The sequence below is a fragment of the Nothoprocta perdicaria genome, unplaced genomic scaffold, assembly GCF_003342845.1.
Source record: "Nothoprocta perdicaria isolate Ctin4 unplaced genomic scaffold, notPer1 scaffold_93, whole genome shotgun sequence".
NCBI classification, from domain to species: domain Eukaryota; kingdom Metazoa; phylum Chordata; class Aves; order Tinamiformes; family Tinamidae; genus Nothoprocta; species Nothoprocta perdicaria.
Genome location: NW_020456232.1, coordinates 1,921,656 through 1,949,378, shown reverse-complemented (window position 1 = coordinate 1,949,378; position 27,723 = coordinate 1,921,656). Strand labels below are relative to the sequence as shown.

Here is a 27,723-nt window from a genome sequence, read left to right as displayed (position 1 = left end):
CCTCTAGGAGTTTGACATAGAAAACAAAAAGCATTTGCAATAGCATAAATTACTTGCATCTTGGTCTAAATATTCAGGCATAAATTTCAGGATCATTTCAGAAATTTATTAAAGATAGACAGAAGCTCACACTCCGTCCCTGTCTGAAAATCAGCTAGTGAAGACAATGACTGATAAGACAATTTATGCCAATGCACCTTTTTCAAGAATATTTATAAATCTAGACTTTTGAATTTTCAGTTCCTACACATCTGCATCTTTTTAAAGAGCCAATACATAAAACACACATTTGAGATGTAAATGAAATTACCCTTTTTCAAAGCAATAGCTCATTTTTGGTTTAATTTTCAAAAATGCATAGGATGTTAGCTTCCTAAGCAGYAGGAACTGCCTTTCTTCAGAGAGATTAAGAGATGAATAAGAATATCCAGGAATGTAAAGACGGGAACAAGGGAAGACAGTGTCTGCTTTACCTGTGTCAGTAATAAAAGAATATCATATCTGAGAATGCTGCTAAACTTCATTATACTACTTACATTCATCTCCACATATTTTTATCTTTATATAATTGTTTCTTAATCTTGGTAACAAAGACTGATACAGTGGAAAGCATGGAAAGACACAGATTTGTATACAGTACGCACAGAAAAAAAAATGTGTGTCATTAACTGACAGCTATGACCTACTATGTTGCTATGGGAAATAGTTAAATGAAAAGGAAATATTCTCTTACTTGTCAGACACCAAGAAAGAATTTAGCTGATCTACTGTAATTAACATCAAAGAGAACATTACAGTCTAGGGAGTGCAAACATTTAAATTTCATTAATATTAATAACTATCACGTGATAGAAGTGCTAGATGCTCCATATCTTGCTGGCTTTAAAGTTTTCCACATACAGCCTTCAATCTTCCTTAATGAGGTCGAAGATTACTCATAAATAGTTACATGATTAAAAAGTCATTCTGAGCTTAGCAAGAACTATATCTTCTTGCACTCATAGATCAGTAAGTCATGAATACTTGAACATGCACAAGTAGAGAGAAAAAAATTAACTGACTATACTCAGGAAAGCCTTTCATAGGTCAAAACTTCTATAACATAGTGTTGAGCTGCAATCAAAACTGCCACCTTATCGAACAAGCACCTCTTGAACTATCTGGCCATATACTTAAATATTTAAAAAGTGGAAAAATAAATTTCTTAGACAAAATAATACACACAGGTTTTATATAAATACACACAGGTTTTATATAAATGTAGATGACAAAACCATACTAAAATCAATGTGTTCTTACAGGCTATGGTTTAGATTTTTTTTTCCTTTCTCTTTGTTTATAAAGAGTTTCTTTTTATAATATTGAAAAAATAGAGATTATTTTGTCCTCTCCTAAGTGATTAGGAGTAGTAAACTTAGCAGATAAATGTTCAACAAATGTTCTAATCTTTCTACCAAAATCTTGGAATATGGACTCCTGAGATCAGGTACTTTTACTCCTGTTAAGTATACCGTTAAATACTTCAATCATGCTCTTATACCACACCAAAGTGAACTTTATTTTTTCTAACCACAAATTGCTCTTTACAGACTTTTGTCGCCTCTTTGTAAGGGAAAAAGCACGTGGCAAAGCAGAAACAGACTGAAAACACAAGTACAGCAGCTACAGAAAGAATTCAAGAAAGAGTGAGGACCTCGCAYACGCCCCTACACCACTGCAAGTAAATTTGTCAAGTTAAGCTGTTTCCCAGATTTTAACTTGATCAAAAGGCCAATTAAGTAAAACATACCACACAGCAGTGACACACTGACTCCCCCTTGACATTTAGGTAAGATGACAACTTTTTAAAATACTTGTATTAGTATATACTACCTCAACAGATACAAACATTGTTCTGTTGAAGGCATGTCAGGTCTCAAGATAACTGAAGCCTGAAAGAGTGAAAAAGATGCCTATCTTTGTCTCTATCATTAACTTCATGTGAAAKCTAAGTTACAGAATCTTATTCATGTATTTGACCTCTGCATGCCAATAACAAAAAGATATCAAAAACGTTCATAAAATCTATTACTTTGACTTTTTTTTGAAAGACATATACCAGATTAAAAAAAATCTTTGTTTTACTAAAACCATAATAATAAGTAAAATATTTGTTGATCTATTATCTATTTGAAAGTACTAAGCTGTCTATAGACAGCAATTGCTGACAAATCCCCGTAGTAAACAAACCAGTTTCAGATTTTACATATTATAAGGTGGCTACAGAACGAATGGTTACAGCCAAAGAAATGTTGACACAGTTGCACATTGAGCTTTAACATGCTGATCATGTTAAAATAGTGCACAAGAAATATTTTTCCACTTTGTAAAAAGTCAGACTGTTTACATGCGTAAGTGGCTAGAGACTTTGCTGCCTGTGTGTGGTCCTAACATTTCAGTATCATAACCATGAATATAAGGAGAAACAGCATGAAACAACCTATTATAATTACAATGAATGCCAGATTTACAACATTAGAAGTGTTGAGATGGAGATTTCTTAAAAAGAGTCTCAAAATATATACATACCCACATATTTACTCCCTTTTAAAATGTAATTAACAAGCAAATTTGAAAAAAACATTTCTGAAAGAGGACAGAAATGATATTTCAGGAGGGTAAGTTAATTTTTGTTTCCTTTATATTACTTAGAAAGGAACAAAAAAATCAGGGGGAGGAACATGCAAATCAAGAAATTGAAACTGAAATCATAAAAAAAGACATTTAAATATTCTGAAAATCTGGCAATTTTGCTCTTATGCTCCCACCAATTAAGTTGTAATAAATTATACTCATTTTTATTACAACTGTCAGCATTATAATATTACAGCTGCAGTACTTGAAAGCTCTAAACCTCCAATTTGCTGTTGCTTTGCTTAAAAACCCCTGAGGCTGCAAACAGCTTCAAGAAGGGTTCTGCAGCAGCTAGGGGGAACTTTTTTTTTTTTTTAAAGCAAAGCCCTACCCTTCTCATGCTTTACCAGGGGCAACATTGCATTTCCATTAAGGAAAAGGATGCAGCTATGTGCAACACAGGAGGACTAATTAGTAGATTTACCACTCACACAGTTACAAAAGATRTAAAGGTTGACATAGCAAGAGCTTATCCTCCCATTTCATGTCTACTACCAAAACATGGCAACACTTTCTATAGGCAAATGTGCAGTATGACCAATACACTCCCTTCAATTGTCCAGTACAGGAACTCCCAATGTTTTCCATCTACGATGCTGAACTGAGATTTCCTCGTATAGCCAAAGAGAGATCATAATCTTTCCAGCACCTATTTATGAACCACTCCTGCCCATACCAAGCTCCCCAGCAGATGCAATTTCTAAAATCTTACTGGGAACTCCAAAGCCAAGATTGCACTAGAAGAACTTAAAAGGACCATGTGCAATATACATATAATGAGTAGTATATGTATATATGTATAGTATATAGTATAGTATATAAGTATAATATATAGTATAAGTATGAAAATTATATGCAAAAGACAGTAAAAGTATAAGCTTGAATAAAGAATGTCAGCGTAAAAGAGTTAAAGACAGAGGTTTCTGGTTCCTTATTTCTCTATGTGCCCTTTTACTAATTTCATTTGTAGGAAAGGGAAGCAGAAAGGAAAGGAAAAGTTGCCTGCTCCTTTAGGTCTTCCATATGCTTACATCTGATATTTTCAATGAACATTGGGAAAGTTTTCTTTATAACAGCTTCTTCTCCCAGTAATTTGGAAGTATTAAAATTAGAAAATTCAGAAATATTAATTTCATTCATCCTTAACATACGACTATTCTAATGCTATACAATTTCACCCGAGATGCACATGGCTTATGAGATTATGTTTCTGACCCAGAAGCATTTAAGAAAAAAAATATGCAGCACTCCAAATCTTTAATGCTTCATACACTAGAAAAAATATTAAAAAGTTATTAGAATGAAAGATAATTTGCCTGAAAACAATTCACTAAAATAACAACTAGTCACTGACCCTTGGAAAAGGTCCCTCTGCATTTCCTCAGGGAACGAAGAGTGGCTCCATRACTGTGCAGAACTGAAACAAACATTGGTTTCCATTTCTGTTTGAAAAAGAGTCTGAGTTAACCAAACCATACAAGGTTTGAACAAAACGGGCAGCATTGCTCCGTTCCCATGTCTATATTGACTGGCTGAGCTGACCACCAGATTAGCTCGAAAGCTCTGGCACTGGAATCCAGGCATTTCAACCCCGGAGGAGAAGCCAGAGATGAAGGGCAGGAGGTGCCAACCTCACAGAGCCACTGTCCAAAAGGAACCCAGTGCTGAAAAGATGCCCCCTTCTCCAGCAGCACCCCAGGACCATGAGGAGGTGAGGTCAGGATTTACTAAGGCTGATGGAAGCTCCCACTCCAGCAATGTTCTTGTCTTGGTTAGCACATACTGCCTTTATACCATCGGTCAGGTAGTCTCAGCACAACCTCAGTACTTTCCTCCRTTCATCATTTTCTTCCCATACTGAAAAGAACTTCAAAATCCTGTACACTCCACTCTCCCATGCTTTATTATTCAGTTATCCAGAATGATTTGAAAATAGACCAAGTTTTATTTTATACAGAAGGATGTACAAATTGCATCCCACCATGACTGAGAAGATTGTTGTAAATACTAAGTTAAATATTCAGTTTCTGCACTAATCCAAATGTATTAATAATTTGGTTGAAGATAGCTGTGAAAAAAAAGAAAGGACTAAGAATTTCTTTCTGCGTAGTTAGTACACAGCTGTTAAAATGCCATACTGGTTCACATTCAGTGTATTCCTCACAGTATTAATGGTACAYTATTATTTTTATGCTTATAACCTGCAGCTTATCTGCACATGCCCTAACAATCTCACAGCAGTTACGCAAATGACTTTTTCCACTGAAGAGATGCTTTTTCCAAAGTTGCTCCCCCATAGGATTCTGATCTTTCAGAACGTGCCTCACAACCCTACCGCTTTTGATTTTGCTCTTCATTTCTTTAATAGCCTAAAGTGCTACTATAAACATGAAAATAAAAYCAAAAGGAGCTCCTCACTCACGAGAGCAAATCAGAATTGACACAGGCCTTTTCACACTGTGAAAAAMCAATCTGGAATCTTCACCTGCAATAAGTGGAACCCCAATTATGCAGCACACAATGGAGCTGTGTTTCAAGAAACAAACAAGAAACTGTTTTACATCACAATGGTAAGATAAAATAGTATCTAATTTCATTTACATTTGAACACATTTGAATTAATGCTCTAACATTTAGATATGTAGCATACTGACTTTTTGAAGAGGTCCGAGGTATTATTGAAGAGACAAGGGAGCTACCCTACAAATACTGATGCTCACTGAACTAATTTACTAATGGTCAAATTAGAGAAAATGAGCACGACACCCTTACTGATCAAGGCGTTACCTGAGAAATCTGTTAATCAAACAGAAAATAAGAAACAATTCACAATCACATACTAATATGATGACAACCAGCAGCAGCAGAGAAGATTTGGGGTGGGGTATTACTGCAAAGGAGACAGTCAAGCTGAGTGCATTTATCTTCTTATTCTATTGTGTTGCCTATTCTGAAATGACCATTTCCATCAATTTTATGTTATTAATTTCTATGTTAGATGAAATCTGGCATTAAGGACATAAGTTCTCATAGGGAACAAAAATACTCAGGAGGAAACAACTTAAATTATTCTAGGAAGATCTGTGCTCTCTGAAGAGTAAGCACAGCTCTATTTCTGCTCAGTCTTCATCACAAGATGCACYGTATAACAGAGCTCGTGAATACAAAGTTACTACTGCTAGTGAATTTCAGTTTCCTGATTCCTAATAACCAAGAAAGTTGAAGTTCCTGTTGCAATTTTAAATGTTACTTCTCATTCCACAAACTAGCAAAATAGAGACTTAATTCATTCAACATAGGATGTGATTGATGATGCATTTGTAGCTGAGAAAGTTTTCTGCAGTTTTGCAAGAGAATTATTCCTGGCTAGAAATGGATCCTTTTTTCCCTTTTCTGTTACTAGGACAACATGACAAATATGTAGACAAACTATTTGGTTGTAGGATGAGTGTCTCTSTTCTTATGTTCTAAATTTCTCTCCTATGCATCTTATTTATCACATCACAACCATGAAAGAAGATCTATCGTCCTGGCAAATTTAGTGACACTAGCAAAATATAGAGTCTSTGTGGAAAGAAAATGACCGGCCCTTCTACAAATGCTGCATTTCTATAAGCTGCCTCCACTACAATAATGGAAAGCAGTTTTTGTGCTAAATAAATTCCCAATCATATGTTATTCCAGATTAAATAATAYGTACACTAGACATTTATTTGAAAGGAGAGGATGTTTTTGTCTGATTGGATTTTTTTCAGTTGTGGGCCTCATTTTCACCTTCTGGCTCATCAGATTTACTCCTACCATCTAAATTGCTCCTAAATTCTCTGAGTCTTAAATTACCATTATGYGACTGTTGAACACCTCACACAAAACAAAACTGGAGACTTGCAGACAATACCAAAAGGATAACCATTTATAGCCTTATTTTCTATCAGTGAAGATTACCTTACTACACTTACAAAGTGCACTAGTAATGCACTACTTATTATATATATATATAATTTTATATATATTTATATATATAATATTATATATATATATAATTTTATATATATTTATATATATAATATTTTATATATGTATGTAAAATAATTTATATACTGCATGACCTGGTAACTGTCAAATCCTAGGATCTTGGCATTGAACAGATCCTCTTTAATGGCCCAAGACTTAGCTCTTTCCCAACTCTTTAGTTCAGCAAATATTTTATGTTCAGATCTATATGCCTCTCTTATCAGCTTTCATCTGGATGACAGAAAGCAGGATAAACCACAATCACGTATATTTGGTTAATTATGACCGCTATTAAATCACTAGTATATTTAATGAACAAAGACAACTCTCCAAGTTTAAAAGAGAATATTGGCTGGAACTTAAAAGGCTGCATTTAGCTGTATCTTATATAAACCATTAAGCARCTGAGCAGTTTCAGATACACCAGACACCTCACTTCCTCCTGGAGGCAATGCAGGGCCCTGCAAAGAGGACCTTATATTGCAAAGAGGACATTTAATTATTGACCTCATTTTGCTTTAGTAACCTTGGCAGAGTTTTTGAACCACAAATACAGATCGTCAGTCATCCACAACAAGAAAACACTGAGAAAACATTCTGAGGCTGCACTACGTTTTCTTGTATGGAAACCAGTGACATTCTTTCTTACTTAGGCCCTTCTTTCTTACCTCTGCTCTATTCCTCATGTTCCCTTGAGACGAACAAGTATTTTTCAAAAAACATTCAACACAAGTTGTGCATGACAATTCTCTACTTGAGCGCTATTTCACATATACACTGGAACAAAAGGGAACAAAATCTTTGTTTTGCTTAAGCCTATAGATTCCGGATTTCATCCCTGAGGAAGAACATACAGACAGCAGAAATAGCAAAGAGGACTCGAGAAATTAAGTTACATAGACAAGAAGGCAGTACTCAAAGCTTTATGAACACCCCACTTTTCGTCAGCAGAGCTTACACAGTCAATAGGAAAAGAACATCTTAAAGCACTCAAATCACTCAAGGTTTTGGTTCGACATTGTCTGCATGCGACCTACAGCACAAACTGGTATAGTCCCTGGTATAGCTCCCAAGTGAAAATTTCTCAGCTACAGATAAACTGCTTTGTAGTGAGGAACGGGAGTTAACTTTGTACACACTTCAAAAATATTCTGTGAGGCTTGGAAATAAATAAATCGGTTTGATATGCAAAAGTAAAACCACTTTTGCATACCACAGTGCTTGCCAAAGATGAGCAAGCAAGACATATCTTCATTTACCATCTCTGTGTACAACTAAATGAACCTATACAGCCATTTACATTTGTTATCTAAAGGTTGCCTAAAATTTATTTTGTTGATTTGCCCAAGTAACATCACACTACAGCAAAAGGAAACAGATATTCTATTAAGAAAGACAGCATAGGAAAAATATACAGTAACAGGTGGGCAATAATACAAACTTCACAGAACATATCATATAGGGTAAGAGTTCCTTCTGGATTAGGATACTTCAACCCATATTATATATATTTATTACCACATTTTTGGTAATAAAAAAACGTAAAAAACATACAAACAGGAGAGGGGTTCAGAGATAAAAAGCATGCTATAACATTTCCATAAGTAATTTCTTGACACTTGGTATGTACTATAGCACCTAAAAATATCTTGTTTTTGTTCCTATATGAAGTTATTATTTGATTCTGATCAGACCTTTTTTCCCCCCCAACCTATACGGGTAACTGTTTTTAGCATAGAATAAATAAACCATATTCATCACCTAATTTTGAAATAAGTCAATAAATGAAAATAAATGGAACACATCAAAAAAATGAACRGAACAGAAATGGTCTTTATCTAAGAGAGCATTGTTAGAAACTTCACAATAACTTTTAAAGCATGAGTTTTACTCTTTTTTTTTTTTTACAAAGACGACAAGAATATTTCTTTTATTCTGCTATTACTACACTCGTTACATGCATATACTAGCATTACCCGTTTTACTAAAAGTTTTAGTCATACACATTTGCACTCACTAAAGTAATTGTACAATTTTCTTTAGCATGGTGGGCCTCATAGCACTTCGAATTAGAAATACTTGCAGTCAAGAGTGAAACTAATGCACAGCAAAATCACTGGTGGAACTCCTAATGGTTTAAGAGTGAATTAACCACGCCATAGATACAAATATATTCAGATTGGTTCCACATGAGCCAGCTTAAAACCACAGAAAAATAAACATAGTTATATAGGCTATATTACATTCAATTACTTGTTAAGTCCTGTTAGGCTGAGGACCCAAACATCAATGGTCTTACCTTTCTCTGCTTTTTAACACATAAGTGAASAGCATTAAAGTCTAAATTCAGGGCTTTTATTATTATTATTAATATAATGTTGTTTTTCCTTTATCCATCTTTTCCCAACTCTGAGTAATCATTTAGGGGCAAAGTTTTATTTCCCCTCTCCTTTTCTCCCTCCACAAGAATCCCCTTCTCACATTGAAACTAAAGTTGATTTTTAATTACTTGGCAGCATCCTTTTCCAATATTTTTCCAACGTAACATCTTTAGACTTTGACACTATAGGCAAACAGATTTTTTTTTTACTTAAAGAGGGATAAATTAAAAAATTTAATTAAAAATATTTTWAAAAGGAGGGATAAATTAAACTGAATAAGACCATTAATGGAATAAATCAGCATGCCCTTAGTTAAGCTATTGTATGCTAGCAACAAGCTTAGGAATTCAGTTCAAAAAACCCTTTCAGTTCACTGAGGCTTGGGTCAGCTCCATCATAAGAACTTAATTCAATTGTGAAGAAAAAAAGTTTTTTTATGGTCTTTGCCAACCACACTGTCATGGCTTAATTGAGCAGCTGTCAACTGTTAGAAATAAGTGCATCATCATCGCTTATAGCAGAACTGCTGTGGGAAGTGAAACACTTATAGGGGATATAAAGTTTCTGGAGTCATGGTAATGAATCTGTTTTCATCAGGTGACCATGAATCATCATTTTATCAGCAGTTTAAAGAGTTTTCATAATAGCCAAGTGTCATCACGGCTCACATTGTTCAATGACTGCAGCAAAACACCAAACTATATGGCATGCCATTTCCTGTGGTACCATTACTTAAGGAAAAGTTTGGTTATTGAGTCAAGACAAAAATGCAAAGTCATTGTTGAATGGTAAGTGCTGAGGTGTACACAAAGCGCCCAGAAACTAAGTTTTTATTGGAGAACTGAAACTAAGTAATAATTTTGCTTTTTGAAATAGCCTTATTTTAAGGAACTAACTGAACTACTTGGATCAAACAAGCGAGAAAAGTAAAACGCGCCGTCAGCCTCTTTTCTCTCTTTTGTTTCACACTTGGTCAGAACATTCCCACATCTCAAGCATTCAGATGATTTCCATATAGTGAAATCCCCTGCACATGGCAGGAAGAGATCATGTGAAACACAATACACAAATTTTGTATTCAGTTTTCACAGTCTTAGCACTAAGAGCAGAAACAGCATCACTGCATCATTAAACCTTCTGGACACACCATTGGGGTACTGCTGAAGTGGGCGTGGAGCAAAGGGGGATCCCTCACCTCTCAGCTTACTAACCCCCATGTGAACTCACTGGAGGGAATTGAAGAATTTCACCTACAGTGCAAGCTGAAGCCTCTCCCAGGACCTAAAGACATTCACTGACCCCATGAAGCATCTCTGCTAAGCTCTGATGCTTTGCTGGCCTGAGAGAGATTGAGGTCTCCTCATCTCCTCTTGCCTCACAGCTGGACAGAGGGGTCATGCAGGCAGTGCCACCAACAGCCCTGAGATGCAGAATGGTACAGAAGCAAAATATGCCACTGCTGGATAGAAATAAGGCACATAGCAAGTGTCACAATTAATTATGCCTAAGAAAACCTAAAACTATCGTTCAGTATATAAATATATAAATATATTTAGACTTCTTATACCACTCTCACTGTACTCACAGTTAGCAAAATGATCATTTTCTGGCCCAACTACATTTGAAAAAAAGATAAATTTACTTGAAATATCAAGAAAAGTAACACCAGCTAAGTCATCCTTTTATTCCTTATTTGAACGGATCCCATGAAAGCAGTGTTTCCACTGTTGTTGCTTATCCCTCGGGCTTCCTATTCCTTTCCCCTTCTAACACTTTAATCTCTTGGTTCTTCATCCACTCATCATTTCCCTAGGCTTGAAAATTAATCCTCTGAGGTCAGTGAGGAAACTTCCATTGATTCCAAGACTTTTAGAATTAGAGCATGCACTTCGTTTTCCTACCCACTCTGCTCCCCAACTTCCTCTTTTATTATTTTTTTCCCCTGAAAATTATTTAGTTATCACTTTAATCATTCCGTATCATCCAAATTCTGGTCCCATAAACTAAAAATGAAATGCATAGTTACCAGGAACAAAAGGAAAAGTAACTAGATACACATCTTTCCATTTTTACTGTTGCTTCCTACCTCCTGTGTTAAAGGAGATTTCCCAAAGCTCCTTATTTATTTAAAAGATTTTAAGCCCTTTTAGAGAAGATCCAAAATTTCTGCATTAGCTACTAACACAAACTAACATGAACATTAAAGTGGAACACGGTGTACGTTGCTACTTCATAAAAATCTGTCACCTGCATTTATGGTTTTTATGACCARTGTATGTAGCTTTAGAACTCCATCTTGCTGAGCCCATCGCCATGTGGAAAATACAGCATTTTCTTATTTTAAAAAGTTCAAAATGCAACAACCTTGAATCAATTTTGAGCGTTTGGGTGCCTTAAGTTTCAAAATATTTTTTTACAAATTCTACCTTATCTTAGAAAATGGAATCTTACCATATTTCAACTGAAATTTTTGTCAGTATTCCAGCAACGTAGTCATAAATAGTGTGTTAAAACACATCGTTTCGCAATGAAAAACAACATAAAAATATTATAAATATTGTCTGATAGCTATTTCATCTAAGCTCTCTCAAAAATCTGGCCTTCAGACAAGAAAACATTACATTAACTAGTTGAAAACTTTGTGTAAAAAAGTCCATAATAGCAGTCTAGTAACTCAGCACTCGAAACAGATGAAAAATTTTACTTTAAACACAAGAACACCAATTTTTCAGGGAAAGTTTTCCTAAGTCTCATTCATCACTTTAGAACAGCATATTCATATTCCTATGGACTTCCTCTGGAGCGGTAAAGTATATTTACTGTTCCAGAAAGCAGTTTTCACAACCTTTGCTTATCTTCCCTCTCTTCACTTCCACCCCAGTCAAACATTTTGCTAGAGGAAACAAACAGCTCACTTTCTCATAGGCAAAAATATTTACAGAAACATTGATCAGTTAATTTGACAGGCAGGCTTCACGGAAATGCTGACTTTCTTCTGCCTTGCTCACYTTGATGCCACCTAAGAACTGTCGAAGCAGACGCATCTGATATGCAAGTCCATGTCAACACGTTTCATTGTTAACGTATTTTCATTGTATTGCCTTTGTATTACTTTTCAACAAACAGTTAAAACAATGTCTTGCAAGCAGTGAAAAAGCTCACYCTGGGATAACTTGTAAAAGGACAGAAGTACCTGCTAGCATCTGSGCTCCCAGGAAAACCTCTTTTCCATCCTTTTCAACCTAGTCTTTGTGCTTGTAATTCACATGCTTTGCATAGCTCTTTCCATAGCGCAYGCAAAGATAGATGTTAAGATGCACTTGCTTATGAAGATTTTAATATCTTAATAGTTATCTTCGAAGTGTATTATGGATAATTAAGTCTAGTAAAAATGAACGTTACAGTGACACTGTCATTCTGCTGTTCAATCATACCCAATACTTCTAATTTACTCCCAATAAAAAAAAAAGTAGAAAGAGATGTTCCCTGCTTCAAAGGAGTTTGCGATCTAAAGTAAGCAAAAAGATTAAAGTAGGAAGGACCAAGGSTTTCTTATACATTCCCGGCATGAAATAATGAACAAAGAGCTCATTTGAAAATCTATTACAGACTGTTCTGGATGACCAGAGGGAACATTCAAACTATAATTATCTTAATCTCAGATATGTGCTAGCAAAGGCCTGTAAGTCTTAAGTTAGGAGAGCTCTTAATTTCTGAACGTAAAAAGACAAAAGCAAAATAAGCTTCCCTTTGAGTTGAGATTTAYTGAAGTACAGCAACAACTTAAAAGTCTCCAGCATTTGCCAAATGAAAAAAAAAAAAACAGCAAATGAAATTTTTCTATTACAGCTATAAGAATTACTATATTTAGTTCTGCAGTTTGGCATGGATAGACTTGGTTTACATAATTTTGGAAGAATTCTTCTTTCTAGTTTCTCCAAATTTTTAAACAAGGCCCTAGTGATATTATTTTTGAAGTCTGTATACTGTTCACAATTTTGCTGTAAGCTTCACCAATTGAAGATCTATTTCTCAGAACAGCAGTTAAACATTTTAGCAATATAGACATACAAAAAAAAATAAATCCATATGTCTGATTTTCCAGATTTGGTAGTATTTCACCATATARTGCTTTATGAAGCATCAATACTATTTAAAAATGAAAATTATTGATCAAATTAACTTGTATAAAATATCATCTATTGAACATAACAGCATACCATGGAATCCTGCCCCTTAGAAGTAAAGAATGTGTATTTAGGACTTAACTSTACTTTTCCTATTAAGGTTTAATGCAACTTTACTGCATCAATTACTTTATTTCATTTGCTCTTAATTGTCCATAAAACCATGCTTGCGATTGCCTTTCAAAAGTAGACCAACTACTCCCTCTACTGAAAATAACTGACCACTACACTGGAGGAACAGAGATGTTTTTGAAACACATGTGGTTTTCAGAAGTAAAGCCGTTTAACATATTACACACGTTTTTCTCCTAAATTATATTCAAATCRTCACAAGAAAGATGGATAAGTTGTATTTTTAGGGTCTTACCAAAAAGATTAACAAACCTACCTATTTATTTAAATAAATACACACTTACACACCTCTTTCCAACCATAATGATTCTRTTATTCCAAAGACAGACACTTAAAAGTGCCSAAGATGAATATGCATGAAACATTTTCAAAACAGCAATACACTCCTAAATTTGAAACAGGGGAGGAACATAAAACAACATAGTATCTTTTATACTTCCCCTGTAGAGAGGAGTAGGAATATTTCTTCTTCTTTAATGGGAAACTTTTTGCAGAAGAAGCTTCCTTAGAAAATGTGAAAGTTAAACAGAAAATTCACATTAAATATAAACGTGGTGATTATAAAGTGGAAAAAAAAMCCCACAGATCTAGATGTTATCCATCCTTCTGTACAAATAAATTCCAGTCACTACATTTTCACATACTTGCCTTGACTACAGAATAAGAATGCATTTAGTTTACATATTTGAAATATGAGGAAGTATTATTTGAAGTATTCTATGTACGCAAAAGTTTTCCCTTGGTTTTCAAATGCTACAAGGAAAAAAAAAAATGTCATAGCTCATTAGCACTCTCAGAAGTTTTATCTATGATACTGGTTAGTGACAAATACAAGCTCAATGAGAAACTATCCATTTGCTTAGATAACAATGTCAAACGACTTAGCAATTGCGAGAGTACATACTGAGCAAAGATAAAGTGCCTATGCTGGATTAGCAAATTAACCATAATGTAGATCAGTAATCAAAGATCTTAGGACATTTTAATCTAGCAAAACACTTCAACTCACACCACTTGCTYGCTTTGGCGTCTGCATTCATGTTGATGATATCAAGAGATCTCAGCTGAGAAAGATAATGATTTCACCCCCAGCTCCTGTTTCCATATAGCAGGAACATAGAGAGTCAGAATCTCAGCTGAAGTCTTCGCAAAATGAAATTGATTAACTGAAATTGATTAAGGTAAAGAAAATAGATTTGAACAAATGTCCCAYGAAATGAGTAGCCTTCCCTACAAGAGAGAGAGATTTTACTCCACACCACAGAAAACTAACAACTTGGTCTTTTTCAACAGGTTACTTAGCCACAAAACCAACTTGATCAACKGGGAAAACTTTGCAGTTTACTCCAAAAAACCAAAAACAAACAAGCAAAAGATAATCCACACAAGAAACAGTCTCTTCTGTGAAGAAAATCCTTGGGAAAACCATTTCCAAGAGCAACATACTGCTGTAACATCCAGACAAGCATGCATTGCACTACCCCAAACAGAAACAGAAAAAAGTATCCAAAGAGAAAGTTGCACAATTTTTACTGGACAATCAGTAGGGTTTTTTTTCTTCTAAATAGTTTAGTTACTAGTGAGCCAAAATAGTTAAGGCAGAATGCTTATTACAGAATGTTTCTAAAAGCATTACTCTTCAGATACATCATCAGATACATTGAGATGTATTATTACCCTTTAAACCAAGAACTTTTAGATTATCTGGCAAATACATGAATTTCACAAAATTACAGTAAAAGAAGAATCAATGCTACATTTTAATTCAGGTAAGCTAATACTGTTTTACTGAGAGTTCATGCAGTTTCTGATCCTGATGATCAACACGCACATGTGACTTTAATAATCAGGTAAGATGAATCCCAGGCTCATTCTGCTGCRATATTATAGTACTTGAAGGAGTTGGCTTTCCAAGAGAGAGGAAAACTGAAATAAAATATGCTACTGTGGCCAGAAGTCTGAAGGATTCATCTCTTCCTCACTCACTTTTAAAACACATCCTCTACTCAACATTAGAGATTACCAGCATTTCTTTTAAATGAAAGCCATGAAACTCTTCTTACCTTAATGACAAATTTGCTCGATCCCATGATAGCTCAATGTAAACTGCTCCTATAAAAACAGGAATTAAAAATGCTCAGCACTTGAAAGAACTAAAGAACTCAGATCTCTATGAGAAGGCCAAATGACAAGAATTTTTTTTTTCATATTATATATATATATATGAAAAAATATATATATATAAGGGGAGAGACTTAGATGATTTTGTCAATACTTTGAAAAGCATTTAATAAAGGAAAAAGGAAAGACCAAAACACCAAATTCCCAGAGTTGTTTATAAATGTGTATGTGTGTGCATATATATATGTGTRTATATAAATATATAYACACACAMWATATATATGCACACACACTTATAATACTTGCTCTATTCAAAAGTCCTCAAACATTTCTTTCTCAGTGAAGCTCAGCTCTTCCTCCCTCATGGGATTACCATCCTCACTAAGCTAGGTAGCCTACAAATATCTACTTAAAAATGGAAATTAATACAAGAACTAAAAATCAGTGTTTCCACTATGTTCTGAAAAGCTCAAAAGTATGAAATTCCTACATAATGTATCACATTAGCTACACAGTAATAGCAAGTAGAAAGCAATACAAAACAAATCAGGTTTTCAAATAACAGAAACACAGACAAAACCTGGGATGCTGTGCCATGCTTTCTGCCATATGAAAGAGTGTTTTTCTTTGTGCACAACAGTCCCAAAAACTTCAAGGTTAATGCTTTCAACTTTACTGATAACAGTGCCCAAAAACACAAAATAGGGACCAGTGGTCTGGACCACTTATAATATCCTATTATTTGCTCTCTTTCAATTCACACTGGTAGTAGTACTCCACAGAAGGAATGCAGCAGGACTGCTATAAGAATCTTAAGGAGAGAGAAAAGCAGTAATCCTTGAAACAGCAGCTGCTGAAATAAACTACTACAACCCTTACTGTTGGGTGACAAAAAAAATCTGTTTCCTGGAATATGGTATTTGTCAAACTGATTTAAACCTGTAAAGTAACTTGAAGATAAGCAAGGAAATAAGCAAGTAAACTAGAATAACATTTCCCAGAAAATTGTCATAATTAATTAAAAGGAAATTCTAGGTCTTTCAATTCTAAAATTTCTCATGACCTACCTATGGATGAAATAAAAATCTAGGATTAAACACCTAGATTCCCTTTAGTAAGGGTCAGACATGTTTCAAAAACGATGCAGTCTTTCCTTCCTAAATTAGAGGGTGAGTGGAATGGTGGAAAACCAGCAGGATTCAGAAAATAGGGCCTCTCTGAGAGTTAATGAGGGTTTTTTTGCTTTTTTCAAAAATCAGCTAGTCAACAGTATCTTACGTTTGCAAAGAAGCAACTTCCTGTGCTCAGAGCACCTGAAACTCACAGGGAATCCAAAACTGAAAACTCCAGGTCCACACACACTTCTGCGAAGTTATGGAAGTTTCTAACACTCTAGCAGCACTGCTGTGAACATTCTGCCCATTTCTGCGTGTCTTTACGAACAGGGAGAATTAGACACCTGTAAAAGGCAAATCCAGCCTCTCAAATGTTGACCAAGGAACTCCCTAAAGCAAGCCACTATTAACAAATTTTACAGGAGAGTCAAAAGTAAGCATCACAATATAAAACAGAATTTTTCTTTCCAAACCCCTCCGATCTTTGCCATCTGATTCAGGGCCTAGAATTCTTTATGGAGGCCACATATCTGTGAATATTCTTCCACTGAAACCACAGCCCTCATGCAGGAAATGCAGTAGCCCAAATACCTTTTCCCCTTTCAGCATTTGCCTGCTGAAGCCCTGGAAGCTCTTTTCCCACTAGTTCGTGTATTTCTTTCTTGTTGTTATCTTAACTCCCTCATTTGTAAGCTGCTTTGAAAGTTCAGCAACTTAGTATCAAAAATACACCTTCACCATTCAGATGCGRAGAAAATACAAAGGAGAAGCTCTGAGAAACAACGTGCCCCTTACAGAGAGGTGCCAGTTATTTTGTTTTTGGCAAATCCCAAATGTTCCAGGAAACTTTGCTTTTGTTGCTGTTATGTTCCTTTCTATATAGAAACTATAAATCAAAAATATATAGCATTTATTATTTTTATAAACTCCGCAACTATGCATAAAACACAAAAGCTTTACTACTGCTCGCTGAGGCACACCCATGAGTGCCCCAGAGTCACAGGTGAGGGGGATTCTCACAGCAAGTGCTGCAGGGTAACAAATACGATCATTTTTTCCCCTCCTTTCATAAATTATGAACACAAGAATGCAACAGGAGATATCCCTAGCAGCAACTACAGGAGTAGAGGAAGAACAGGTAAAGAAAAGTACAGGTAGGAGCAACAGTGAGAGCGAGGCCAGATAACTAGCAATGAAGGGGTTGTGATGACTAGAATTTTGCTTGGGACTTTGGTCAGGGCACACGGTCTACCTGCAGGCAGGCAAATGAGTGAGCGGTGCAGAGTGACCGCAGTGCGAATTAGGCTGCGAGGAAACACCGAAAAGGAAACCCAGGGTCAGCCCTGGCGGCCCCCCCGCCCCGGGAGGGGACGAGCGGGCAGCCTCCTACCATACTTACGCTGCCAACGCTCCTAACGGCTCATCTGCCCCCAACCAAGATGGCTGCCGCGCACCAGCTTCTACTCCCCTACCCAAAATGGCCACCAGGTGTAGCCCCAACGTTTGCCCGAAAGCAAAATGGCCGCCGACAAAACCGCGGCTCGTAGGCGGCGGTGGTTCTGTCTTCTGACGAAGGGCAAATGCCCTTGGCGGCCACGTGAGCCGGGMAGGCCAATGGCAAGCGAGAGGCGCCCACACCGCCCTTGGCCTCAGCCACTCCGGCGCAAGGGGAGGGGGCGGCGCGAAGAGGCCTCGCAGCCGTTGGGATTTAAGCGCGTCGGTTGCCGCGCGGCCGTTGGCCGGAGCGGTCGGCCCGCTGCCGCAGCGCGGTTGCTGTTGCGGGCCGCGCCGCGCGCCCTCCTGTCCTGCGGAGCCGAGGTGAGCGCCAGGAGGGCGGCGGGGCGCGCCGAGCCGCCCCTTCGTGCCGCGGCCGCCCTTGGGGCCGCCTGRGGTGAGGGGTTCCCTGCTCAAGCCGATGACCCGCGGCCCGCCCGCTCCCGCACAGGGCCCCGCTCCTACCCCTGGAGCGCGTTTGCCGGAGCCGTTTCTGGGCAGCACGAAGAGCACGGGCGGTGCGATCGCGATAGCGACGTGCGGGCAGACCCAGGAGCCCCCGAGAAGGCAGGGAGAGATGGAGAGCCGATGAGGACATCCGCTCCGCGGCGTGTGCCGCTGTAACTGCTAAAGGAAGTAGCTTTTTGAATGCAAAATCCGAGCCATACACTGCTACCTCCTCGTCCCACCCCTTCCATCCCTCCGTTCCCAGTAGGTACTTCTTAACAAAAACCTGTGCGGCGTAGAACTTGCATATCCCTACTTTTTAAATGGCGATTTTATTGCCTTTGAAGTGATACTGTAGTAACTCTAAAATTTATAAAGATAAATAGGAATGCTGCTCCTCAAATTAAACAATGCTTAAAGGTGCATATATAGGTATATATTTAAGTCTCTTTTTAAATTCATAAAGAAATGGCTTTTTAAGTCATTTTTATTTTATATTTATTTACTGTGCAGTTGCTGCACAGTAATTAACTAACACTCAGGTTTATCTGCTCATTTCTATTATAGAGGATCAAGGATTTTTTTTAGGACATATTTTACATAATGAATTATCTTTATCTAGGTAGATACCCGTTTCCAATGGGTCTTAAAACCTTCTGGAAGGACTACAAGGTTCTGATTGTTATGGGCACTGCCCTTGGGCTGGTGCACTGGGGGTGGTTTCACATCAAGTCCAGCCCTATATTCCAAGTGAAGACAGAGGAGGACTTTGTACCAGAACCTGGGATTGTGTCATACGTGATGCGAAATGAACACAAAAATAAAGAAAAGTAGCAGTAGTGCTGTGTGTTATGGGTAAGTTTTGCTTAGCTGTATTTGTGCCTTTGAGATAGTAGATAAGAGTCTGTTAAGCTGGAATTTCCAGGCAGAGGAGATCATCTTGCTTTGATTTTAATCTTCCAGACATATTCTCTTTTGAAACTTAACCCTGTGGTTGTATAGATCCCCAAAATATATCATCCACTTCTCAAAAAAACCCATTGTTAAATCCTGAGACAAGTTATGTTATTATGTGGCTTAAAGGTGYTTAAGAACATACAAAATGTGTCATCTTGACAATGGTCAGACGCTTGTAACTGACTTGAACCTGAAAGGGCAGCGTGCCTGACCGAAAGAGCCTAGAAAAAGCTCTGACTGCTTGTAGTAATATAGTCTGTATTGTTGCAGCAGTGGTAGCCATTGCTRCCTTAGAAAAGGCAAGATTAAGTGTTACGTAGTACAGAGACTTAAATACTGCAGACACTGCACATGAATTTAAATAAGTAATTTTATTTAAGTATCTTCAGTGCATTTTTTTGTGTTGTATTTTCATTTTTGGGAACAGTTACAAATGACCTTTGACTGTAAGCAGGTGCTTTAAGCTCTTGTCCCTTGTTGAACGGTATGTTATCATGGGGATTTGAATAGTTGTTTGTTTTTCTGTTGCACTTGTTTAAGTGTAGCTCTTCTCACTGCGTAGGGGATCATTAAGTTAGAGGGGGGATAAAAAGACAGAAAAAAAAAGATTATCTCACCATAATTCTAAAATTCTTAGGCACCAGCACTTGTCCCTTAAGATTTTTGTTTGGTTTATTCTATATTTAACTATTAAGGGTTAAAGATACTCAGGATCTCCTTAAATGTACCAACTAAGTGACATTTTACATACATATCCAGAATGTAATATGCATAACATGAACTATCAAAGATATTTGCGGTTGTACAATAAAGCTTTTCTTTACTGTTGCAAGCAATGGCCAGAATATAAGTTTACCATATCCTAGCATGCAACTTAATCATGCTGCACTTCATGCCTTAAAATGTGCTAAAATGATATATCATCATACTACAAGTCTAATTCAGTGTTTGACCAAATAATAAAATAATTATGTTTAGTGTTACACTTATTTCTTGGTGTTTCCAATAGTGGTGTTAGATTTGTTGTCATTTTTTATTTTGAAAAAGACATCACTTGTTTTTCTTCCTTCATCCTGAAATGCTGAATCTTAGAACTGTTACAGGAATATAGTGACACTTTAGTTGGTATTTTTATAAAGCAGATAGTATTTTTAAGCCATTGTTTTAGCAAGTTCAAATCCTTGCCGGTCATATGGAACAATATTTCTGCAGTGAAAATTACTAAATACCAAAAGATCAGATGGTTGCAACTAGTAAAAGATACTACTTCCTAATTAAAAAAAGGAAATGTTTTAGAGAGGTGACATATGCATATATGCTAGAATTTTTCAAGCAAGAAACACTTCTTCCAGGTGTAAGCAGTTTTAAGTCACTTGAACATTAAGATGCTTTGTTTCTAAAGTTGTTCCCTGCAAAGCACTGCTATATTTTTCAGATATTTTGTTCTACAGTATAAGAGTTCAGCAGCACTATAACCTTACATTTTCATACAATTCATTGCAGTTTATAGCGGCTTCCTGTTACAGACCTACCTACAGGTAACACAGTATACAAACAGAGGTCATAATAAAAGATATTAGTTGTCAGAAATACATAATTTGTGTACAAGCTGCTTGTATTAGATACCGTATTAGGTTTTTTCAATTAAATAGCATTGTAGCTTGCTATTTACTAGCCCCGTGAGACTGTTTTTCCTTAAAAATAGAATAACACTTCACATCATACAATATTGTTGCAAGATTGCTCTAATATCTTCATGTTATATTAATTTTAGGTATAACTAACTCTGAAGCGTCTCGTCTGTGGGTGCTGTGAAAAGACAAGGATGAAGACTAGGTGGAATAGGAAGAACTTTCTGCTTGTAGCAGGACTGTCACTTATAGGTGTCCATATTGGTAGCATGCTGGTAAACTTAGTTGCAAAAAAATCAGTCCATTCACATTCRGAAATTAAAAAAGATCGTCGTGAATGAAATAGCCTTCTGCTACAATTATATATTTGTCTCTCAATAATATTTAAACCAGGTTTTAAAAGTTTTCTGGTGAACAGCTAAATGAATGTAATTGTACTGTATTACACTTAAAATAGTAATGCTTGCCTGTAAAGAATAAAAATGTATCATTTTAAAAGTACTGTTTGAGATTCTGGTGAAAATGAAATCTGGTTCATTGGGCAGAATTACAATCTTGTTTTGAAAATGTCTCGTGTTGAAGCTAAAAAGCCTTCATTGTATATTAGTGAACCTTTATCTAAAGATATAGTTCATCGGTCACTGTCTGTGCTAAGTGGTATATTGAAGTCTTGCTATGGTCCTACTGGTAGGCTCAAACAGCTCCACAATGGTGTGGGAGGCTACGTTTGTACAACTTCACAGTCTTCAGCTGTGCTCCGTTGTCTTTCCGTCAGTCATCCAGTGTTAAAAGTTTTGACAGCCTCTGTACAGAATCACGTGTCCCGCTTCAGTGACTGTGGTTTGTTCACTGCCATTCTGTGCTGTAGCTTGATTGAAAACTTGAAAAGCATCAACATTTTACCKTGTACTGTTATTAAAATAAGCAAACATCTTTTGAGCTTATGTATTGACTACCTTCAATCTGAGGCCTGTGCTTGTCGAGTACCTGTGGATTTTAGCAATCTTGAGACTCTCTTTTGTTTGGTACGTAGCGTATTAGCAAGCAAACCTGCTTGCATGCTTAGAAAAACGGAGGTTGACCATCTCACTAGGCTGACTGTAAAGGCTTTTTTGCTTACTGTTCCATGTCATGTTGAAACTAATGCTGTTTTAGGAAAGTGTGTAATAGTGCCCATGAAGGGTAGAAGAGTTGCAGATTCTACAGTTTTTCCTGGACTATTGTTGGAAACAACAGAAAATCAATTTCCAAAACCATTATCTGTCAAAAGAACCAGCTCAGACGTGATCAAGGTAGCACTTTTTTGTGTATCAATGTCAGGAGACCTTTCTGATCTTGATGAAGGAGTTGTAATAGTCCATCATGGAATTTCTCTTGAGATGTCAGAACTGGATCAGCTACTTAATGTAGGAAAGCAGCTGGTCAATGACGGGATTGGCCTTATAGCCTGCCAGAAAGTTATCCATCCATCCCTGAAACAATATCTGAAAGAGAATCATGTTGTCACTGTAGACAGAGTTGGGCTGCCTATGATGGAGCCCCTGAGTCAAATGACAGGTAAGAAGTGAGTTTTAAATGATGAATATTCTTAGTATTTGTCTCATAATAAAACCCTACAAAATATGTAGTGAGTGGTATAGTGAGTGTGGTTGCAGGGTAAGAATTTTTGTGTTTATCTTCCCTGCAGAGGAAGAGTTGCCCTTCTCTTTTACTTTGAAAAACTTTTTTTAYGCTGACTAGCTGTAGTCATGAAATGAATAGTACTTGCTGCTGCAGGAATGATAGAAACAGATGGCAGATGTACATTATTTTGGGGCTGCATCTAATCAGAATAATAAAACTACTTTTGTCATGAACTGTAGCTGAATATATGAATTTAAATTYGTATATTTTATGTAAGAATTTTATAGCTGAATTTATATTTTATATTTGGCAAAAAACCAGCATGGCACTTTCTAAATATTTCTTCTATAAATGTGTGTGAACATGCCTTAAAGAACGCTTATTATATAGAAAAATTAAGAGGAAAAAATAAGTTTATACTTTGTGAAATGCAACAGGCAGCTATTCCTGTGATAGTAATACTTGCTGCTTTTGTTTTTGTTTATTTTTAATTGAACAGGTGCGCTGCCTATAGCCTCTATACATGATTTCTCTCCCAGTTGTTATGGCAGTTTGAAGGATATATGCACTGTGAGTTTTGCCCCAAAACGTTTTGTGCATTTAATTCCTAATGACACTCTTGTCTGCAGTTTGATGCTGTGTAACAGAAATGAAACCACATGGGATGAATTGAAGGTAGGCAAATTTTCCTGAAAATTTTCATTAAAAAAAACATACTTTCAGTGGAAAATAATGAAAGAGGATAATGAGCAGTATAAAYGAGCTCAGAAAAGAGGTTTTCAGTAGCTTAATGGAACTTAATTAGAATCTAAGTGTATAACTTAAAAAAAAAAAAAGGAATTCAAAATCTGCTTCTTTCTAGAATTATGAAGGCTTTGAAGTTTTCTTCTTTATGTAATGCCTCTGTCTTAAGCATGGAAGTCATTTAGAGACAGAAACTATTTTCACCTCATTTTGAGGTTAGTACCGGGGAAATATTTTCCTTGTTATTAMTTCCTCTGTGAGAGGATGAGGAAAAAATTGCCCAGTGCAAGGTCTGCAGCAGCATCTGCAACTGTAGTCCAGAACAGTATTGTGTCAAATAGTTCCTATAAAAGTGATGTTGTTACTGTTCAATTTTTTTGCAAAAGGAAATTTGAAAAATTTAATTAAAAAWTGTATATTTTCAATACAAAGTGTAGACAAGTAAATACAATTTCTCATTAAATAAACATGTTTYAGAAATCCCTCAACAGGTCTGTATACACTTAATATCATCTTGCAAAGCCTATTTCAAAATTTACTCAAAACTWTGTTTCAATGGTGCTTTTGTTATGTGAAAGTCAATTATGGTATCTGAAATGATGAATTCGTGTGGTTTTCAGCGTGCCTATGAAACTGCAGAGCATGTGTTACAGCTGACGCTCAAGGAACCTTTAGCACTGTTAGGAGGTGGCTGTACAGAAACTCACCTGGCTTCATATATCAGGCACAAGGTATGTAAGGCCTTGTGAGATGATTTGAGAGGAAACAAGAACTTAGTTCCTGTAGAATTATCATAGCAGATAAAACAATTGTTTTCAATGTATTTAATARATGTACTTTTTTCTAACAGTTAATATAAAAAAGCTTGAAATACACAGTGCTAATGATGTCCGTTTCAGGATTTCTCTCCTGTTAATTTTGTATTTGTTCTCAGTGTCACTCTAGGCATCCATGAATTACCAGAAGGCTTAATTTTTTTCAGTGTATTTAACTTGGTATAAAAGTATGTCTGATTTTTATATTATATTAATCATACAAAACTCAACTCTGGCTTGTCTGGAAGTCTTCACTGTTCAGAAAATGCACTGCATTAATAATTTTTTAATTTGATTGCTGTGAACCATCTGTGTAAAAATGCCAGCACTACTATGTGTTTGTTAGTACCTATTTCTGTAAGAGTTTTTGAATTTTCCATTGATTTTTGTTTTGTTTTTAGAGTCACGATCTGCCAGCTGGCAGTTTTAAAGCTATAGATTGTTCCGAGACGCAGTTCCAATTGGTTGCTGACGCCTTTTGCCACTCGCTGGAGTCTGTTGCTTCTTCTCTGAAACATGATGACGGAGACGTTTTTACAGACATGGTTTATGGACACTGTTGGCTTGTTCCGTCAGGTTTTTCTTCTGTCTCTAATTGGTCGGATTTAGTTTCAAAATGTGGTTGTGGAATTAACAATAACACTCAGAATCTCAATTGGAGGGTTTTGCAAAGCCAGTTTAGCGCTCCTGTTCTGCAGAGTTGTCCTAAAGAACCTCCGGTAAAAGCTGCTGACTTTCTTACCCTGGACTGTTTTGCTGCAAAATGTAGTGGCTTACAAGTAGCTGTGGAGACGGCCAATCTGATTTTAGATCTCTCATGCATAATTGAAGACCAAAATTAGTTCTGTTCTTATGTGAATTGTGTTGCACAGTAAGCTACTTTCTTGAAAGCAAGGTAATGTATTACATGTTAAGATACACTTAGGAGCAGTAAGAATGTAGACAATAGACAAATTTTAAATCAAACATTGTTGGCTGTTAATTACTTCTGTTTCTTAATTCTGATGCATCTTGTAGGCTTTTCAAATATATGTTTTTTTATTAGGAAGTACTGGGTGATTAGCTAAGTACACAGTGAATTGTGGTAACACATGACTTAATATTCCAAGTAGAATATTCAGACTGGTGAATGACACTTCAAAAATCAGTTTCTTGCATGCTGGCAGGATTATGCAAGTGTTGAATGCCTGTTAGCTTTGGTCCCTTCTGAGGAATCTGAAAAATATTACTGTGATGAGAAAACATATGTTATAGATTAGACTTCATGTAGCTTCAACAAAAGCTTTATGCATTCAAACAGGCTGTTGCAGCAAGATATTTATCACTGGTCATTTAATTTTCTAAGCAGAGTGAGTGAAGGCTACCTTAGCAAATATCTTGAGCCACTTCTCTTCAAATTTTGTTCTGAAGATCTTATCAGTATATACATTTCCTCTTTCTAAATTGCTGCAAGATTTTCCAGTCATATAGCTAACTTACTTAGCAAGATACTGAAATACAACCTCAAGATCCCTAAGGTAACAGTTACTGGAAGACTTGAAAAGAAATGGCAGACTAACTGGGAGGAGGACAGACTTTTGTGCAGGGGGGACCACATGGCAGTTTGTAACTAATGATGTTTCTATCATATTAAGCAAAGGTCTAAGTGAAGAATGTTCCACTTTGCATTCTGTTAACTCCTTGATTGTGCATAGCTTGTGGAACTTGCTTGCTTCTAATGAAGTAAGACTTGAAGCTGCTGTGTCCTTTTTCAGYCTTTAAATAAGGCTCTACAGTGTGTGATTGAAACCTACCTTTTTTGTTTCAGCTTGTTTGCAAGATGAAAAGGAATCTTACAGTTTCTTGCTTAAAATATTTTTCTTTAGCTCTTTTCTCCTCCTTGTTTTCAAGCACAAAAGGTCAAGTTGTTGATGCCCTTTCCCCAAAGCAGCTTACCGACTGGTCTGTGATTATTTGTTTCCTRGTCTCTGAAGTTTTTAATAAATGTACTGATTATAAATAGAAAAAAGTATTCTGTATAACAATTTTGAAATGTAATTAAAAATAGAACTTTTCTGATACTTTTACATAGTCTTTTAAGTTTTTTTTACACAATTATTTCATTTTTATCATTGCAAAAATGTGAAGCTATCTAGATTTTTTTCATCCCTTTAACTGAAGGGATTGTTTCAATACTAGGAGACATCAGTGGGGAATTTGTGAACAAAATATTACAAGCGTTAAGATGAAGATTGTTTCAAGTTACTTTAAAATGTTTAGATGTATTGATCCTCCCAGATCCCATGAAACATATTAAAACATGAAGAATTGTGGTGCTGAATACTTTACTTTAAAATACAGAAGCATCTTGGTGATACTTTAGCTAATGATGAGTCTCTAACACAGAATACCAAATTAGAGTGTTTTACTTTCCATAATAGCAGCTTGTCATGCAGTGCAAAATTGTTGAACTGAGTGAGTCTGGCTGTTAAATAGAAGAAAAAAAGGCAATATTTAAGTAGAAATGATTGTTAGTATCCACTTGGTACTTAAAGATAGTTCACATTTACTGCAAAACAGCTGAGTTGCCTCTGATTCTATTCTTTCCCATCCTCTCAGGTTTAAGAAAATCAGAATATTTAGGATATTATGAAAGCATCTGGAAAGCTTAGCAAATTGTAGCATATTATTTTCTAAAAAATAGCAAAAGAAAATTTAAACTTTTATAGATAGAGCAGATCTTTGATTTAATTTTTGATGAGTAGGTAAGAATTTATGGAGACCTGAAGCAAACCAAGATTGTGTTTTTTTAATAGCAATAATTTAGCTGCTCAATGTGACTTAAAGGAAGGATGAATGAGGAGCTAGCAATCTCTCAACTTTTCAAACAGTTTTTGGTTGTGCTACAGTTGTGTTCTTGTAACTTTGAACTGCTCACTTAGGTATCCAACTTCAGCATTTTTCTGAAATGGRAGTAAACAGAATTTTGACTTGAAATCTAAGAGCAGCATGAAAGTAACTTTGTTCCACTCCCATGTTTCATGATAGAATATTTCATGAGATGCAAGAACAATTTCTTCCCCRTGTCTTTGGATTCACAAAATGAAATATTTGTAAGTCCTTTGAGAAGCTATTGGTTTTATTCCCTTGTCTTTGAAGTTAAAGTCTATTCTTTCAGGAGAAGTTAGCATTACACAGTCATTGCTATAAGAGTAATGTGTTCTGAGCGTGACCTCAGTCATGCCTATTGCCTTCCACAGTTTACCCAAGCTTAYTAATTGTAAAGCATAAAAATTTGTGGGTGAGGATTTCTAAATAAGATCCAGATGTTAAAATGAAAAATTATTTGTTACGTGGAAGCAGAGAAGTAGATCATTTGGAGCAAACTTGAATCCTTGCTTGAAAGAACA

The 27,723-nt window shown here is 36.1% G+C and overlaps 2 protein-coding genes across 7 annotated transcripts in view; one reads left to right on the top strand and one right to left on the bottom strand.

The window, feature by feature from the left end:
• SLX4IP (SLX4 interacting protein) overlaps positions 1-18,076 on the bottom strand; it is a 62,577-nt gene extending 44,501 nt beyond the window's left edge. For 3 of the 4 annotated variants that reach the window (XM_026052913.1, XM_026052910.1, XM_026052912.1), the window contains exons 1-2: positions 18,023-18,076; positions 15,451-15,499 (exon numbers count right to left, since the gene is read on the bottom strand). In XM_026052913.1, coding sequence (XP_025908698.1) covers positions 15,451-15,477 — 27 coding nt within the window. In that variant the 5' untranslated portion in view covers positions 15,478-15,499; positions 18,023-18,076. Of the gene's footprint in view, positions 1-15,450; positions 15,500-17,875; positions 17,931-18,022 lie in introns of those variants that run through there. The other variant, XM_026052911.1, reaches the window with a different exon arrangement.
• Positions 18,077-18,369: 293 nt separating this feature from the next.
• On the top strand, positions 18,370-26,277 carry MKKS (McKusick-Kaufman syndrome). 3 transcript variants are annotated; one of them, XM_026052882.1, is made up of 6 exons: positions 18,370-18,441; positions 19,187-19,419; positions 21,296-22,709; positions 23,275-23,450; positions 24,140-24,250; positions 24,736-26,277. In XM_026052882.1, the coding sequence occupies exons 3-6, from the start codon at positions 21,719-21,721 to the stop codon at positions 25,174-25,176; spliced, it is 1,719 nt and encodes a 572-aa protein (XP_025908667.1). In that variant the 5' UTR covers positions 18,370-18,441; positions 19,187-19,419; positions 21,296-21,718; the 3' UTR covers positions 25,177-26,277. The 3 variants fall into 3 exon arrangements, with proteins under 3 accessions (XP_025908667.1, XP_025908669.1, XP_025908668.1); XM_026052884.1 differs by lacking the exon at positions 18,370-18,441 and adding an exon at positions 18,811-18,828; XM_026052883.1 differs by lacking the exon at positions 18,370-18,441 and adding an exon at positions 18,816-18,832.
• The last annotated feature ends 1,446 nt before the right edge of the window (positions 26,278-27,723 follow it).